The sequence below is a fragment of the Lepidochelys kempii genome, chromosome 7, assembly GCF_965140265.1.
Source record: "Lepidochelys kempii isolate rLepKem1 chromosome 7, rLepKem1.hap2, whole genome shotgun sequence".
Lineage (NCBI taxonomy): Eukaryota > Metazoa > Chordata > Testudines > Cheloniidae > Lepidochelys > Lepidochelys kempii.
The window spans coordinates 59,341,470-59,357,125 of record NC_133262.1 but is presented as its reverse complement, the minus strand read 5'-3'; the positions used below and the strand labels follow the sequence as shown (position 1 = coordinate 59,357,125).

Below are 15,656 nucleotides of genomic sequence, written 5' to 3'. Positions count from 1 at the left end.
AATGCCATCAATTGGCTTTGCAAACTCTTCTTTAACCCTGCACACGTTCTGCAACAGATGCACAGGAGCGGGGGGTGGCTAGTGGACAGAGCTGGGGCATGAATGAGAGAGCCCACCCAGCTTTTAGGAGAGTTGCTTAGCCTCTCTGTCCATTACAGTACCCATGGATGAACAGCCGGGCAGTGGAAACGGGGGGTTGATTCATTGTTTGTAAAGCACTGAGATCCTGGGGTGAAAGGTGCAGCAGGAATGGCGAGCCAGCTGGTGTAAATCAGCACAGCTCAATGGATTAGGATTACTTTATGACCAACAATTTGGAAAAAAAAAGCTATTAGAAATGTATTTTTATTACATCAAATACAGGTACTTCTCCACCTTCTATTAGCTACATTCTGGGGAGCAGAGGAATGGATTTAATAACCCAACCAGATCCCTTTCATCTGTGGTTTCTGTGAGGTAAATCCTGAGGGGCTCACTGAGTTTTTACTGACTCAGGGAAATTTCCCCTTGATTCCAACAGGACTTTTGCTCAATTAGGGTCCACAGGACTTAGCCCTGAGTAAAAAGAAGCAGGAATTTTGTACTTGGCCCTAGGATGTTTGGATTTTAAGGTTTTTCCCCCTACTATTTAACCAGTAGTCCTACATTTTTTATCTTATCTTACCATAGGATTTCATACCACCTGCCCTCACCACAGTATCTGAGTGGCTTCCACATAAAACCAACGGGGCTCCATGGACTCCCTGGCTCTTACCCCTTTTCAAGGTCAAAAGCGCTTGGGGTAGAGTTGGTTGTTCTAAGATTTTTCCCCAAGAAAGACAGGACAATACATGAAGGACAATCCCTTTACAGCACATCTTGGAACAACCAGAGTCTTTGAAGAAAGATAAGAAAACATAAAGTTTATGACCAACATTGTCAAACTGAGGTGCCTAAAAGTAGCAACCTACATAAAAACAGCCTGGTTTTCACAGCTGCTAAGCACCCCCAGCTGCCACTAAAATTAATGAGACGTTGCAAGTACTCAGCACCCTCTGAAACTAGGTCACTTTTATTTAGTGTCCAAATGTGGATTTTAAAGCATAACTTTAGGTGGCCATTTAAAAAGAAAAGGCCCTAAATTTGAAAATATTGGCCAGAAGTAGCACATATGAGACTGACAGGTTCGTTAACAATAGGCTTGGAATATGGAGAGTTTGATCTCATGCTTTATTTCCCCTTCATAAATAGAATGTAATCCTCTTGATTCAGACCCCCTGGGTGGAGACCTGACATCCTGACCAATTAGCTCTCCTGATTAAGAGAAGAATCTGAGCTTTTCAAGCAGCATGAAAAGACATAACACTATGCACAATATAGCACTGAAAACAAATGCAAGGACAACTAACAAGTGAGAATCCCTACATGTCATCCCCCTTTTTCCTTCTCCATAGACTTTATTTGGCAATAAGGAGAAAAGAGCAGAGGTCAAAATTTGATACTGAGTTCAATTCCACGTAACCCTAGGCACTGCCAGTATGCTGCCCGCTAAGCATCATTTCCATACGGTCCCAACTTGGCAGCAGGTATTCCCATTCATTAATATTTAGCTAAACCAGTTCTGGGAACTGTACCAAAGCAGCAGCCCTCCTGACCAAAGGCCAACTCCTGCCCACCTTACTCATGTGAGCAGTGCCACTGAAAAAGGTAGAGATGGGTCTGGCCACAGGAGTTATGATATATCTGCAACTAAACCATGGGTTCCATCCGCTGAAGTCAAAGGGAACTTTGCCAGTGAGCTCAACGGGGTGAGACTGCCAAAAGCACCTAAGTGAGTTGGGAGCACAATGATTGCCAATGTGATCTCTGTTTCTAACTCACTTAGGCACTTCTGAAGATTCCCCCATATACTCTATGAATGGATCCTGTATAGAGGGACTGTTGCAGGCTGCAGAGAAGCTTGGAGATCCATTTTCCCGCTTCTCAAGTAGGTCTGGCTGAAAAGTGCTGTTAACTCTCGCAAAGAGAAGTTGGAGGGAGAAGAACATTTGGAATTGTCATTTTGTGTCTCAATGCGAGGAGCAATTTGTCAGCGCTGCAGAGCTGTCAGTCGCTGACATGATAAGGAATAACACCGAATGAGTAATGTTTCCTCCAACCCAGCTCCTTTAATTACAAGCCTCTCCCTCGCAGAAGAGAGACAGAAGATGCAGAAACACCAATTTCATGCACTTGTGCCTGAATAATGTCTCCATGCTGCCTTTTCCAGATGGCAACCTTTTCACTGGAGGAACTAATGATGTGGGCATATTTAGGGAAAAACCAATAACGGAGTCTTTAACCTTCAACAGCAAAAAGCATGTTATACAAAATGTTCCTTGGGATACATTAACAAATATCAATTACATTGCTCACTGAGGTGTAATCAGCTGTAATAATCAAAATTAATTTTAAAAAATAATTAAACAGACCCCAGGGCAAATAGTCGGTGCTCTGGCAGCATGACATCACAGGCTACATGTGTACCTGGGAAGAAGTTGCTCGCTCTGTAACCAACAAAGAGATCTTAAGCAATGAGTAGGATGTTATTCAGAGAAACCTTGGTGAGTGCTGTGGTTATATGAGGGCTGCCATCTTGGCTGACACAGTGGGGACTGAACCGGGGACTCTACACAGCTAAAAGCATGGGGTGGTGCAGCTTGACGTAAGGAGCTCAGGCACCCCAGCTGGGGCTGTAACAGAGCCATCTCCTCTGCCAATCAGCAAGGGAGGGTAGAGACCAGTAACACACTCACCAGTGGATTAAATCCAGGATCTTAGGGGCTGGAACGCATCGCCCAGGATACCCTCCCAATGCACTGCACCCTGCCCTGCAGCATCCTCCATCACTCTATGCCAGGGACCATTTAAGAAGTGCTTGCTAACAGCCACTAACCTGTGCTCTTTACTGGTGATATGGACAAGCGTCCGTTAGGTGCTTGGAGGGAGCCATGACCCCATTATTGCTTCCCAGCCAGAGAAGATAGGAGTGCTCTGCTAACATGGTCCGATTCCAACTAATCCAGACTCACTCCTCTTGGGCAGCTGCATGGACAGTCTGGCTGTCCTTGTCTTTCCCTGAGAACAGCTGTGGAGCTGATGGGGTAGTGACATGCATGCCCTCTGGCCCCACGCCTGGTATACACACTCCTCCTCCCAGCCTGCCTAGTCCCCAAGGAGGGGCCTCCAGCGTGGGCAGAGGAGGAGAGGATAGTGCCTTGGAGGCAGCTGATGGGGCCCCCTGTACCACGTCAAGACAGATGGGGTCCACACAGTGATCTAAACCAGAAGTAGCAGCAACACCTGGGAATGCCTCACCCCTCTCGTCAGTGGGAGAGTGCAATGTTCTATTCTTATTTTCTGCAATTAGGCCTCCATGCAGCAAGGTGTGTAAGCACACACCTAACTTTAAACCCACTGGGACTAATCAAAGATTTAAATTTAGGCGTGCAATTAAGCGTCTTGCTAAATGAGAGCCTTACTTGATTAAAAGCCTTTTAATAAAGAGATGTTACCAACAAAGAACCAAGCCTGAGATGAAAGGAGAGTCTAGAGGTCAACAACAAGACCTGGGCTTAAAGCTGGGTGAGGTTCTCTGACCTCTTCTATGCAGGAGGTCAGACAAGATCATCATGATGGTCGTTTCTAGCCTGAACATCTATGAAAGGAAGCTTAATGGTAATACAGATGCCTATAATTACTACTATACTTATCCCTATAATTATATAATTACTAACGTGATTCTTATGAGAACACCCCAGGCAATCTTAGCTGATGCCTCCTGAACCCAGCCATCCATCCCCCTAAGCTTCCGAGTGGGTGATGTAGGCTAATAATAGGGAAATAGAAATTACCTCAGATTTGCACACTGTTTCCTTTACATTCTTGCCAGGCATCAACCTCATAGCCGAAGACAAGCTTTCGCTCCAGGAACTGGGCTTGCTCTGGGACTGGGCTGGCATTGCTTTACTTTGGAGAGTCTTCTTCTCAGATGCTGTAGACCAGAAAATAAAATGCTTAGGAAGGAAAAGTGGACCCAGGTCTTGAGCATGAGTGGCAGGCTGGCATCTGCATGGGACATGACCCAGTACCATGGTGCAAACTGCACATGCTTTATCTCTGTGCTATCTCACTCACTCATCAGCATGTGCTTCTCAGGCCCTGTAGCCGATGGACCATGTACTACCTCAGACCACACGCTGTACAATTCTGTGGCCAAACATGGTTGCAACCAGCTTCTACTACAAAGCCCTATTTTAGTATCTCCATAAGCTTGGTGAGGGTAAGCCGCACCTCATCCCCACCAACCCACCTGTACTACTTTATTTCTAACAAAACTAATGGGGTCCAATGTACCCCAGGCATAAACTCATTGACCTCAAGAGAAGACAGTGGAGGCAAATTAACCCAACGTCTCCAAGTGTCGCCCTCTGCAGAGATGGGAAGCACCATCAGGAAAACCCTTACAAGAGCTTCTCAGGCTTTTCAAATACTGAAGCGAATGTCAGGAATCACGTGGTCATTCATCTGCAGAGAAGCTCACTCTGCTTATCTCCAAATGTCTGTAGGTGAGATTTGTATGGGGCTCTACTCAGCCTTACTCAGGTTATATTCAGTCTGGTACTTATTCCTGGGGATGTAAGATCCCCTGGAGATGGGAAGCAATGGTGGCTTTGTGCCTTTGGGATTGTGGGCTGCTTCAGGGGGCCAAAATGGCCCCTGGCGTAAATTAGAGCAGCCCTGGGGGTGCTCTAATGCACAGCAGCTTCCCAACTGCTGCTCTTCAATCTGGAGCAGCTCAGAATCACTGCAGTGGTATATGCTGCCAAGGCTCCCCCCTGGCCCTGGCATGGCCATTTCTGAGGAGCCCTATGCTGTGTGGTTGCACCAGGGGAATCCTCTTCCAACTCCTTGTGGCACCAAGCCAATGCCTGTACATCACCAGAGCAGTGTAAAGGGGATGCATGTGGGACAGAATCCCTCCTTCTAACTCTGGAGTTGGACTGAGAAAAAACAGAGTGAGGACCCAAGGTATCTGGCCTATGATGTGCAATGAGAGACTATAACTGAGGCGTCAGCATCCTTCCATTAATCGGGATGCTTCCTGCAATGCCTTTGCTCACTGAGGTAAGTGCTCCATTAAAGAACAGAGACCTATGAAGTGCTGCCAAGCCTTCGTCATCGTCTCTTCCCACAGAGGAGTGATCTCGGCTATCTTCACTTCCTTCTCTCTGTCTCCTGGCTTCACAGAGAGATCTATCTTGTAGGTGTCCTCCAGGGCCTGCCGCCTCTGAGAAATGAGCTGCTTCCAGATGACTTCGACTGTTTTCAGAATCTCTTGCTGAACTAGAAACCAAAGAGTTGTCAATGAGGAATGACCTTCTGTTTGAGAATGTGAAGTCAGCAGCGTAGGAGCCAAAAGTGCCTCTCTGTTATACTGGTGCCAATCTGAAGTGACTCTATTGAAGCCACTGGAGTTACTCTAGATTATCACCATTTTGTGCACTATCTAAAAAGGCCTCTTAGCTTCACTACCAACTCCCTTGTGGAAAATCAATAGGACCGTTCTTCCTCCATATCCAACCCCCAAAATACCAGTGGGAGTAACAGCTGATTCAATCATGCATTGCTCTGGATAAGCACCTGATCAGCTGTCTCTGGACACTTAACATTTGAAATATAAGGTTTAAAGCACGTATAGGACATTTTTTAATCCTTGAGACAGCGTCAATAGAAATCCTGGCAGGATGTGAGCCACACATCAGGGACTGTAAAACTGTTGTGGCCATTGTGACTGGATATTCTACATGGAGATGCAGAGCTATTTTGCTGACTCACTCTGGAAACCAGACCAATTGGATCACAGCAGGAGTATAAAAAATTGAGCCTCTCTCTAAGGCAAAGGAGAACTCAGGGGAGGGTTAAATATTTCAGCTGGGAAAAATCCTAGAAATAGCCAGCTCTAAAGGAAAGTCAGGCTAGGATTTATGTTTGTGGTTATCTAAAAATAACAGGATACCTCAAAAGGGTGTGTGTGGGGGGGTATAATTTTGGACAATAACCTCTGATGTGAGTGCTCTGTGGAGAGCAGAGATAGCTTACACCGCCTTAAAGAGAAGCTGGAGTAAGTGAGCTAAAATAACCCCTTGTGAAATTTCCTGATATTTAACAAGTGTTAGACCAAGGTAGAAATTGCCGAGTGTCCTGCTCTCCCAGTTGGCTCGGCTGCCAGACTGCTGGTGCCCAAATGCTGTCACTTTGCAGGAACAACGGCAACTGACAGCGGGAGGCTCAGAAATGTCAATTTTAATTAAAAGCTTCATTTCCCAGCACAGACCCCTTTCTCGCCCCTGTGCTGGGAGAGGGGCAACTCGCCGTGGGAGGCTCTGGGGGCTGCTGTGCTGAGCAGAACGAGAGTGGCAGCTCTCTCAGAACAGGGAGCCTTTTAAAGTAAAGTAAATTGCACAGAAAAGCTTCTTCAAATTCCCAGTTCAGCGCAGCAGCCCACGGAGCAGAGTCACCCCTCTCCCAGCACCGGGGTAGGGGGAAGGAGCTGCGCTGGGAAATGAAGCTTTTAATTATAATTGGTATATCTGAGCTTCCTGCTGTCAGCTGCCATTGTTCCTGCAAAGTGAAAGCATTTGTGGCACCACCAATCCTCATAGGGGTTTGTGTACTATAGAAGGCTTACTGTACCCATTTCACAGATGGGGAAACGGAGGCACTGTAAGACTGCCCAGCATCACAGCAGATCTCAGGATCACAACTGGAACTAGGACTGTGGAGATACTAACTCCTACTATCATTCTCTGACCACCACATCACAGTTCCCTCTGTTCTCTGAGGTAGCTGTTACACAGCAAAATATCGTCTTATTTCCGTTGTTGTATGCAGTGTTGCTGTAGCTGTGCTGGTCCCAAGGTATTAGAGAGACACCTTGTCTTTCCTATTTCCAAGCACTCGTCAAAGTTGCTTGAAAGATCCCTTTAGACCCACTCCTTGTCGTGCTCCTCTGGGGACAGTGAATTCCTTCGGTCATACGTTACCATCACCCGCAGCAGCGTGACTGTCCCCTCTTTCCTTCTCCTCTTCACTTGGGGCCAGGAAAATTTGGCGATAGGAAGCTAGTGTTGGTTTTGCATCCACACCAAACCCTTCTGGATAGCTGGAGCAAACAGAACAACAGGCAGCATGAGAAACCCAGACCCCTTCAGCATCCCATCAATGCGAAGAATACGAACACTGCACACTCCAGGGATTTCCACCTAACCTCTTATGTTTTATTTACTCAAAAGCCAATATTCCCCACCCTCTATACCTACAGTAATCAGAGCCCACAGCATTTTTCATTTGTAGTTCTCAAAGTACTTTAAAAAGGAGGTCAATAACATTAGTCTCATTTTACAGATGGGGAAACTGAGGCACACAGAGGCACAGTGATTGGACCAACATCACCTAGCATGCCAATGGCTAAGCTAGGATTAGAGCCCAGATCTTCAAAGTCCCAGTCCAGTGCTCTACCCATTAGGCCACATTGCCTCCCCTCCTGTACTTAAGGTAGGAGGCAAAATCACTACAGAGCCACAATTGAGCTTCTGATGACTGATAATGGCCCAATAGTGTTTGCCGCCATCACACTGATGGCTCTCTCTTGCGAGCTATATACCCCTTTCCCCCACCCTTCATCTGTTCTGTCTATTTAGACTGTCAGCTCTTTGTGGCAGGGACTGTCTACTGCTCTGTATCTGTACAGCACCTAGCATAATGGGTCCCTGCTCTTGGTTGATCCATAGCAAAGACCTAGTAAACGTGGCTGACAATAGTAATGATGGTGCTACCACCAAAAGCGTTGAGACCATAACAAACAAGCCTTTGGGTTCAAAAAAGAACTAGATAAGTCCATGGAGGATAGGTCCATCAATGGCTATTAGCCAGGATGGGCAGGGATGGTGTCCCTAGCTTCTGTTTGCCAGAAGCTGGGAATGGGCAACAGGGGATGGATCACTTGATGATTACCTGTCCTGTTCATTCCCTCTGGGGCACCTGGCATTGGCCACCATTGGAAGACCAGATACTGGGCTAGATGGACCTTTGGTTTGACCCAGTATGACCGTTCTTATGTTCTTAAACCTTTTTTTGGAGTGAGTTTACCACAGTATGGGGTAGCAGAAGGCAGGAAATTCAGAGGTAAGGTGACAGTTAAAAGAAATCCAACCATGGTAAGGTAAGAAATGGACAGCATATGAACAACCTTAACTCTGCCCTGAAGTGATGCCATAAACAGAAGAATAATGGGGAAAAAATCTGATCCGTGTCTAAAAATCAGTTTAATTTAATGTGGGTCCACAAACACCACAATGCCCTAATCATAGTGGTATGTTATTGGATGGCGTCACTACAGGGCAGAGTTAAGTCTGTTATGGAACTGTGACAAAGTTCTTCCTCTACCTTGGTGGGTCTTGCGCTTATTGGCAGATTTGCTCACCTTGGAGCTTCACGGCAGCCCTCAGCTTGGCTGTTTTTCTGAACCCACAGTCCAGGTCGACTCATCCTGTGTCTGATCAGGAGTTGGGAGGTTTGGGGGGAACCCGGGCCCGCCCTCTACTCCAGGTTCCAGCCCAGGGCCCTGTGGAATGCAGCTGTCTAGAGTGCCTCCTGGAACAGCTACAACTCCCTGGGCTACTTCCCCATGGCCTCCTTCCAACACCTTCTTCATCCTCACCATAGGACCTTCCTCCTGGTGTCTGATAATGCTTGTACACCTCAGTCCTCCAACAGTCCGCGTTCTCACTCTCAGCTCCTAGTGTCTCTTGCTCCCAACTCCTCACACGCATACCACAAACTGAAGTGAGCTCCTTTTTAAAACCCAGGTGCCCTGATTAGTCTGCCTTAATTGATTCTAGCAGCTTCTTGATTGGCTGCAGGTGTTCTAATCAGCCTGTCTGTCTTAATTGTCTCCAGAAGGTTCCTGATTGTTCTGGAACCTTCCCTGTTATCTTACCCAGGGAAAAGGGACCTACTTAGCCTGGGGCTAATATATCTGCCTTCTATTACTCTCCTGTAGCCATCTGGCCCGACCCTGTCACAGTACCTTATGTGGGCATTTCTTACACTTAAAAGTAATCCAAAGATGCAAAGGTAACAGTAACCCCAAATTTCCTTGGTTTGTCGTGCCTGGTTTTAGGATAATTGCAGTGTTGTTATAATGTTTTTTACCTTTACGTTACTGCTACATACTCTCAACCTTAACCGTTTTTGTCTAGGAATTATTAAATTGGAATAAGAACAAAAACAGATCTGAAAAAGCCATGTGGAAAAGTGGCCCACCTCAAATGTTCTATTGTTTCACTGGATTCAGTTTAGCTAGGATACATTAAATGGATTCCTAAACCTCTACAGAGCACAGAAAGTAACTAGTTCTAGCACCATTCTGATGAATAAAGAAATGCCAAGCACTTGCTTCTTTTGCCAAAAAGACTCTAAAGTTACTCTGCAACTAAAGTTAGTAAAAATTCCTTGGGTATATCACCTGTGAGAAAAGTCAACATGCTGGGGGGGGGGGGGGCTTGCACTGCTGAAGTCATCAGCAAAACTCCCTTTGATTTCAACAGAGTCAGGACTTCATCCCCGGTGTGCAAGAAGCAGTAATAATAGCAATGAACTCAGAGATGCTTCAAAAGACTCATGCATTGGCTTTCTTTGCTTTAAATCTAGCAGCACAGGAACTGCCATGCTGGAGCAGAATGGTCCATCTGAGTCCTCAGTCTCCAAAATTAACCAGTAACAGATGCTCCCAGAGAACGGCCACCTAAATGCATATGTAATGCATCTGAACAGTAGTATTATATCATGAGGAGAAACGATTTCCAGACTCCCATCTGGTGAGGAGCTGGTAGGTCAATCCCAATAAAATCAACCCAAGCTCATGCAACTGCAGCTGTTTTTCTCATCAGCAGAGGCCGATCGTAATCTGACCATTGCTGGGAATGCACAGCAGACGCATAAAAATGCTCATAAAAATCCAATTCACAGTAGCAGTTAAAGAATCTGTTATACAGTCTACAGGATAGTCCCTGTTTGCCCTCAGGAGCTTTCACCGATTCCTCAGCTATCTAATCCTGTTTTGCCTACTAAATAATTTGCTTCAATATTATCCTGCAGCAGTGATCAACTCATGTTCACAGTATGTTGGGGGTGGGGGGGGAGTATTTCTTTTCATCCGGCTGTTGGTGTGGTGCCTTTAAATTCCATCCACACCTCCTGAGGCCCCCTTCTGTGTGCAGAATTCTTGAGGATGCAACCACTGCAGTATTCTGCTTTTCTGCAGTTCACAAGAAGCACCGTGATCTAATGGTCAGAGCGAGGGATGAGCCAGGACAACGACTCACTGTATGACCTGGAACAAATCACTTTACACCTCTGTGCAGATTCCTCACCTGTCACATGGAGTGGCAATGCATTGTCACCACTGTAAATGTGCTTTGAGATGCTCAGAGGTAGGGTGCTGTAGTAGTGCCAAGTTTTACAGTGTACAGAAATGAAAGAGGAGCCCTGTTTAATTTTTCTGTTATTCCTAGAATTCCTTCTTTTTGTTCTGTGGGGACAGACACAGCTTTGCCTGTCTCCTTTACAGAGATCATACTCAGTAATGATTCCCGCCCCTGCACCTTCATTTTTGCTTTCTGGAGAATTTCATGTAGCAGCAGAAAACCCCAGAATCCAAGCACAAGACATAATAATCAGGGACGAACAAAGCCATTTGGATGAAATAGGAACCAGCCATGACTTTTCCCAGATACAAGTGACATCCACACATGCTCTTTTGTGTTGTTGTCGTCGTCAACAGAAGGTTCAGAAATGATCTGCTTTTCATTTGCACATTTCTCTCTGCTAGCTACAAGCCTACCCCAATTACCTCTGAAGTGGCCTCGAATCTGAATGTTGTAGCTGGCCCCTACGCATATTCCCCCCCAAAGCTGTTCATTAGCTTATAGTGAAAGTTGCTACCCATGTTACAAAAGAAGACGTGCTGTTACCAGAAACACCCAAACAGTGAACACTGCGGAAATCACACACAACGATTACACTAACAATGCCTACTGCTAGTTTTCCGCACACCAGAGAAAAATCCTCACAGATCAGCTCCCAATGAACCCGATCTGCCCTGCAACAAAATATTCCCTGACAACTTCAAAACGCGCACCAACACTGGTCAGCCATCCCATAACCTTCTCACACAGAGTCTGATCCTGTACCCATTGAAACCAATGACAAGACTCCCAGTGAATTCAATGGGTGCAGGACCATGCCCACAAAAAAACCATCCCTAGGTTTGGAGGGATATTTGAAGTCTAGAGACATACTTTCAGACTGGGCCCAGGTCTAGTCTCTGTAATTGCGTGTTCTGGCCTCAGCTGGAAGGGGCAGTGCCAACACACCATAGGAAAGCTTATTCTTGTGAGATATCCAGACCAAGTTCTGAGCCATCAGAGTTTTTAGACGGGTCAGATAAAATTCAGATCAGTTGGGTGTTTTTCTGGAGGTTTACACAATCACTTTTCAAAATAACAAATGGAAATCAAGAGTTCCATTGCTAATACCCGATGCTTCTCATTACGCATACTATTGTATATATTTTTTAGACAACACCTTAGCAATATAACTGGTAGAAGTTGTTCCATCAAATGGTGTTTTGTTTGTTTTTTTACAGGAAAACAGTTTTTTGACTACACAGAATTTTTCACAAAAACATGCCATTGTCAACTGAACACTTTCAGGTTCTCATAAAAATATTGACATTTTTAAATATTTTTTCGTCTTGTTGAAACTGAAATTAAGAAATGCGTTTTATGTTTTTGTCAAAAGCTTTCATGAGGGGAAAAAACCCCATGTTCCCATGCAACTCAATTTAGTAATCTTAATGGGAGCAAATCAGTAAGGACCCGTGGGCCCATGCAAGCAATTACACATGTAGCACCAGACTATTAGACTGGGCCAGTAATTTGTTAGGATGTAGTACATCCTAAATCCCAGATCCTGCAAGGCACTGAGCGCTCTCAACTTCCACAGTTCAGAACGTTTGGCACCATGACCTTGAAAGAGCATGTGAAATCTTTCCTATTCTGTGTGCACCGCCCACTGCAATAAACATCAGGAGAGAAAGTTAATCAGAAGTCACACCGAGCGCAGTGCATATACCTCCCAGAGCTCAGCTGACACAGACAGTGCATAAGGCAGATGGTGAAACTAATATTTGAGTTGTAAGTTGCAAAGATGATGTCCCATTGCTCCTGCAGGGTGTGGAGGGTGTTCCGGAGACGCAGCTGTTCAGGCAGTGATTGCTGCGGCCTGGACAGACAATACAGGATGGCTCGGTTTAAACTGCTGTACAGGGTGCTGATGACAGTTTCCTTTTGGGAAAAGGTGTTCTCCATGACCTGTTAAAACACAGCAAAGCATGATCTGGCACATGGCTGGTACAAGACCCTCTTCCCCTCCACTTCACCTCTCCCACTTGGGCTTCTGTACACTCATTCCACCCTGATGTCCCCTATGATCTATGGGACAAAACCATTCCACCACTGAAGTCCCTGGGAGTTACAACAGGGATAAATCTGGCCCTGTTAAAGAGAGGAAGCCTTTAAACACTGACACTTTCATTGTCTCCCAAGGTGACTATTTGTCTTTGTGGAGGGAAGGAGGGTCTTGAACAGTGGAATTTTCAAAAGCACCTAAGTGACTCAGGAGCAAAATTCCCAGGGTCCTTCAGTGGGACTTGTGCTCCTCAGGCACTCCTGAAAATTGCACCCACTATTCATTGATTCATAGGCAACAATCAGAGGTGAATCAAAGTGTGTCTAAGCTGTTGCAAGTAACAACATGTCCCAGCTCCCTTGGCACTTAAGTTACCCCAGTGCAGATATTCTCAGAGGTAGGCTCGGACCCAGTTACCACCACGTAACTTACTCTCCCATGCATATTCATTCTTGTTTAGTTTGAGGACCAAGTTCAGCCTGGTCCTTACACAGATGCACAGTGAGGCAGGGGGCACAGGAGCCTTTCCCTTTGTGCAGCCCACATAACATCCAGGCAGGCTTGCAGCCCCGGCACTCTAAGGAAACACAGTTCCCTCCTTATTCCTCTGGATCTTGAAGCAGCCCACAAGGGGCAGGTAGGAGGCCGTTTCCTGATGCACCAGTGGTGTTAAGCCAAAGGGCATGCCGATTTCATCCACCTGCTCCATCCTGTTATATATTTGTTGCTGCTATTTTGGCACTGTGCAAGAGACACAAAAACAGTCTCTTCTAGTTTGCCAAAACTTTCCACTGCAGAGCAACAGTAACTAGCTGTGTCATACACAGTGCAACTTCAAAGCACCTTAACCTTTTGGTGTGCGTGGCTGGGGATTTCCTGACTGAACAGCCTACCAGGAGAGCTGGGGAGCGAGGGATCAGTGTCAAAGAGAAAACAAGGATCTCAAGGAAGAGAAGTGAAATCCCAGCTGAAATAGGATCAATGAATCCTCAAGCTGTCTTGGGGTAGATTTTCCGAAGCCATCAGCACCCACAATGAGGGCCAGATTGCCAATAGAAGCTCAGCTTGTCGGGCACTGAGCACTTTGGAAAAATCTGTGGTTAAATAGCAGCTAGGCTCTTTGGAAATCTGGCTGAGCCCTGAAAAATCTTGCTCATATTGGCTGGATTTTAAATGCCAAGTATGATGCATAAATAATTTTTTTTTAAGTCCACTCCTGGTCCATTCCTTATACTTTCAAAAAAGAGACACGGACAAGTATTGGTTTACCATTGACTCTTCTTTACTTGTAACACAGTCTTAGAAAGTTAACAATAAAATGTTTGTGCCCAGCAATTTTGTTTCCTCATTTATCAAACTTTATTTGTCTTCACTGCAGGGAATGACAGGGGGTGGGGGCAGATGGCCACACCTGAGCCATTCTTTTCAGATGACAAATCTGAAGAACTGTCCCAGATTGAGGTGTCAATAGAGGTGGGTTTAGAACAAACTAAGTAATTAAACAACAATATGTTCCCAGGACCAGATGGGATTCACCCACAAGTTTTGAAGGAACTCAGATATGATATTGCAGAACTACTAACTGTGGTTGTAACCTGTCACTTTCATCAGCTTCTGTACCAAATGACTGGAGGGTAGCTAATCTGACACCAATTTTTAAAAAGGGCTTCAGAGGTGATCCTGGCAATTACAGGCAGGGAAGCCTGACTTTAGGACCAGACAAATTGGTTGAACTCTAGTGAAGAACAAAATGATCAGACACATAGATAAACACGATACATCAGGGAAGAGTCAACACAGCTTTTGTAAAGGGAAGTCATGGCTCACCAATCTATTAGCTTATTTGAGCGTGTCGACAAGCAGGTGGACAAGGGTGTACTTGGACTTTCTGAAAGCCTTTGACAAGGTCCCTCACCAAAGACTCTTCAGAAGTCATGGGATAAGAGGGAAGGTCCTCTCCTGGATCAGTAACCGGTTCAAAGATAGGATCAAAGAGTAGGAATAAATGGCCAGTTTTCACAATGGAGAGGAGTAAATAGTGCAAGGCCCCAAGGACCTATACTGGGACCTGTGCTGTTCAACATATTCAGAAATGATCTGCAAATGGGGGTAAACCGTGAGGTGGCAAAATCTGCATATGATACAAAATTACTCATGATAGTCAAGTCCAAAGTTGACTGTGGCGTTGCAAAGGGATTTCACAAAACTGGGTGACCGGAAAACAAAATGGCAGATGAAATTCATTGTTGGTAATGCACATTGGAAAAAAAAACAATCCAAACTACACATACAAAATGAAGAGGGCTAAATTAGCTGTTATTATGTGGGTGTTTTCAGAAGACTATCCACAATGTACAGCGACAGTCAAAAAAAGCTAACAGAAATGTTAGGAACCATTCAGAAAGGGATAGACAAAACAGAAAATATCATAATGCCGCTACATAAATCCACAATATGCCTACACCTTGAATACTGTGTGCAGTTCTGGTTGTCCCATTTTAAAAAAAGGGTATAGTAGAGTTGGAAATGGTGCAAAGAAGGGCAACCAAAACTATTAGGGGTATGGAACAGCTTCCATATGAGGCGTGATTAAAAAGACTGGGACTGGTCAGCTTAGAAAAGAGAAAAGGAAGGTGGGAAGAAGATAGAGGTCTATACAAACCACAAATGGTGTGGAGAAAGTGAATAGGAAGGTGTCATTTACTCCTTCTCATAAAGCAAGGACTAGGGGTCACCTGATGAAATTAATAGGCAGCAGGTTTAAAACAAACAAAAGGAAGTACTGCTTCACACAATGCCCAGTCAACCTGTGGGACTTGTTGCCAGCAGATGTTGTGAAGGCCAAAAGTATAACTGGTTTCAAAAAAGAACTAGATAAGTTCATGGAGGATGGATCCATCAATGGCTATTAGCCAAGATGGTCAGGGATGCAACCCCATGCTCTGGGTGTCCCTAAGCCTCTGACTGCCAGATGCTGGGACTGGATGACAGGGGATGGATCACTAGAAGTTGCCTCTTCCATTCATTCCCTCAGAAGCATTTGGTACCAGCAACTGCCCTAGATGGACCATTGGTCTGATTCAGTATGGCCGTTCTTAGGTTCT

At 45.4% G+C, this 15,656-nt stretch overlaps 1 protein-coding gene across 10 annotated transcripts in view; it reads right to left on the bottom strand.

Moving 5' to 3' along the window:
- WDFY4 (WDFY family member 4) overlaps positions 1 to 15,656 on the bottom strand; it is a 247,143-nt gene that overhangs the window by 111,288 nt on the left and 120,199 nt on the right. For all 10 annotated transcript variants that reach the window (XM_073353062.1, XM_073353061.1, XM_073353064.1 and 7 more), the window contains 4 exons: positions 12,217 to 12,455; positions 7,065 to 7,183; positions 5,173 to 5,364; positions 3,873 to 4,012 (listed from right to left, as the gene is read on the bottom strand). In XM_073353062.1, coding sequence (XP_073209163.1) covers positions 3,873 to 4,012; positions 5,173 to 5,364; positions 7,065 to 7,183; positions 12,217 to 12,455 — 690 coding nt within the window. The remainder of the gene's footprint in view (positions 1 to 3,872; positions 4,013 to 5,172; positions 5,365 to 7,064; positions 7,184 to 12,216; positions 12,456 to 15,656) is intronic.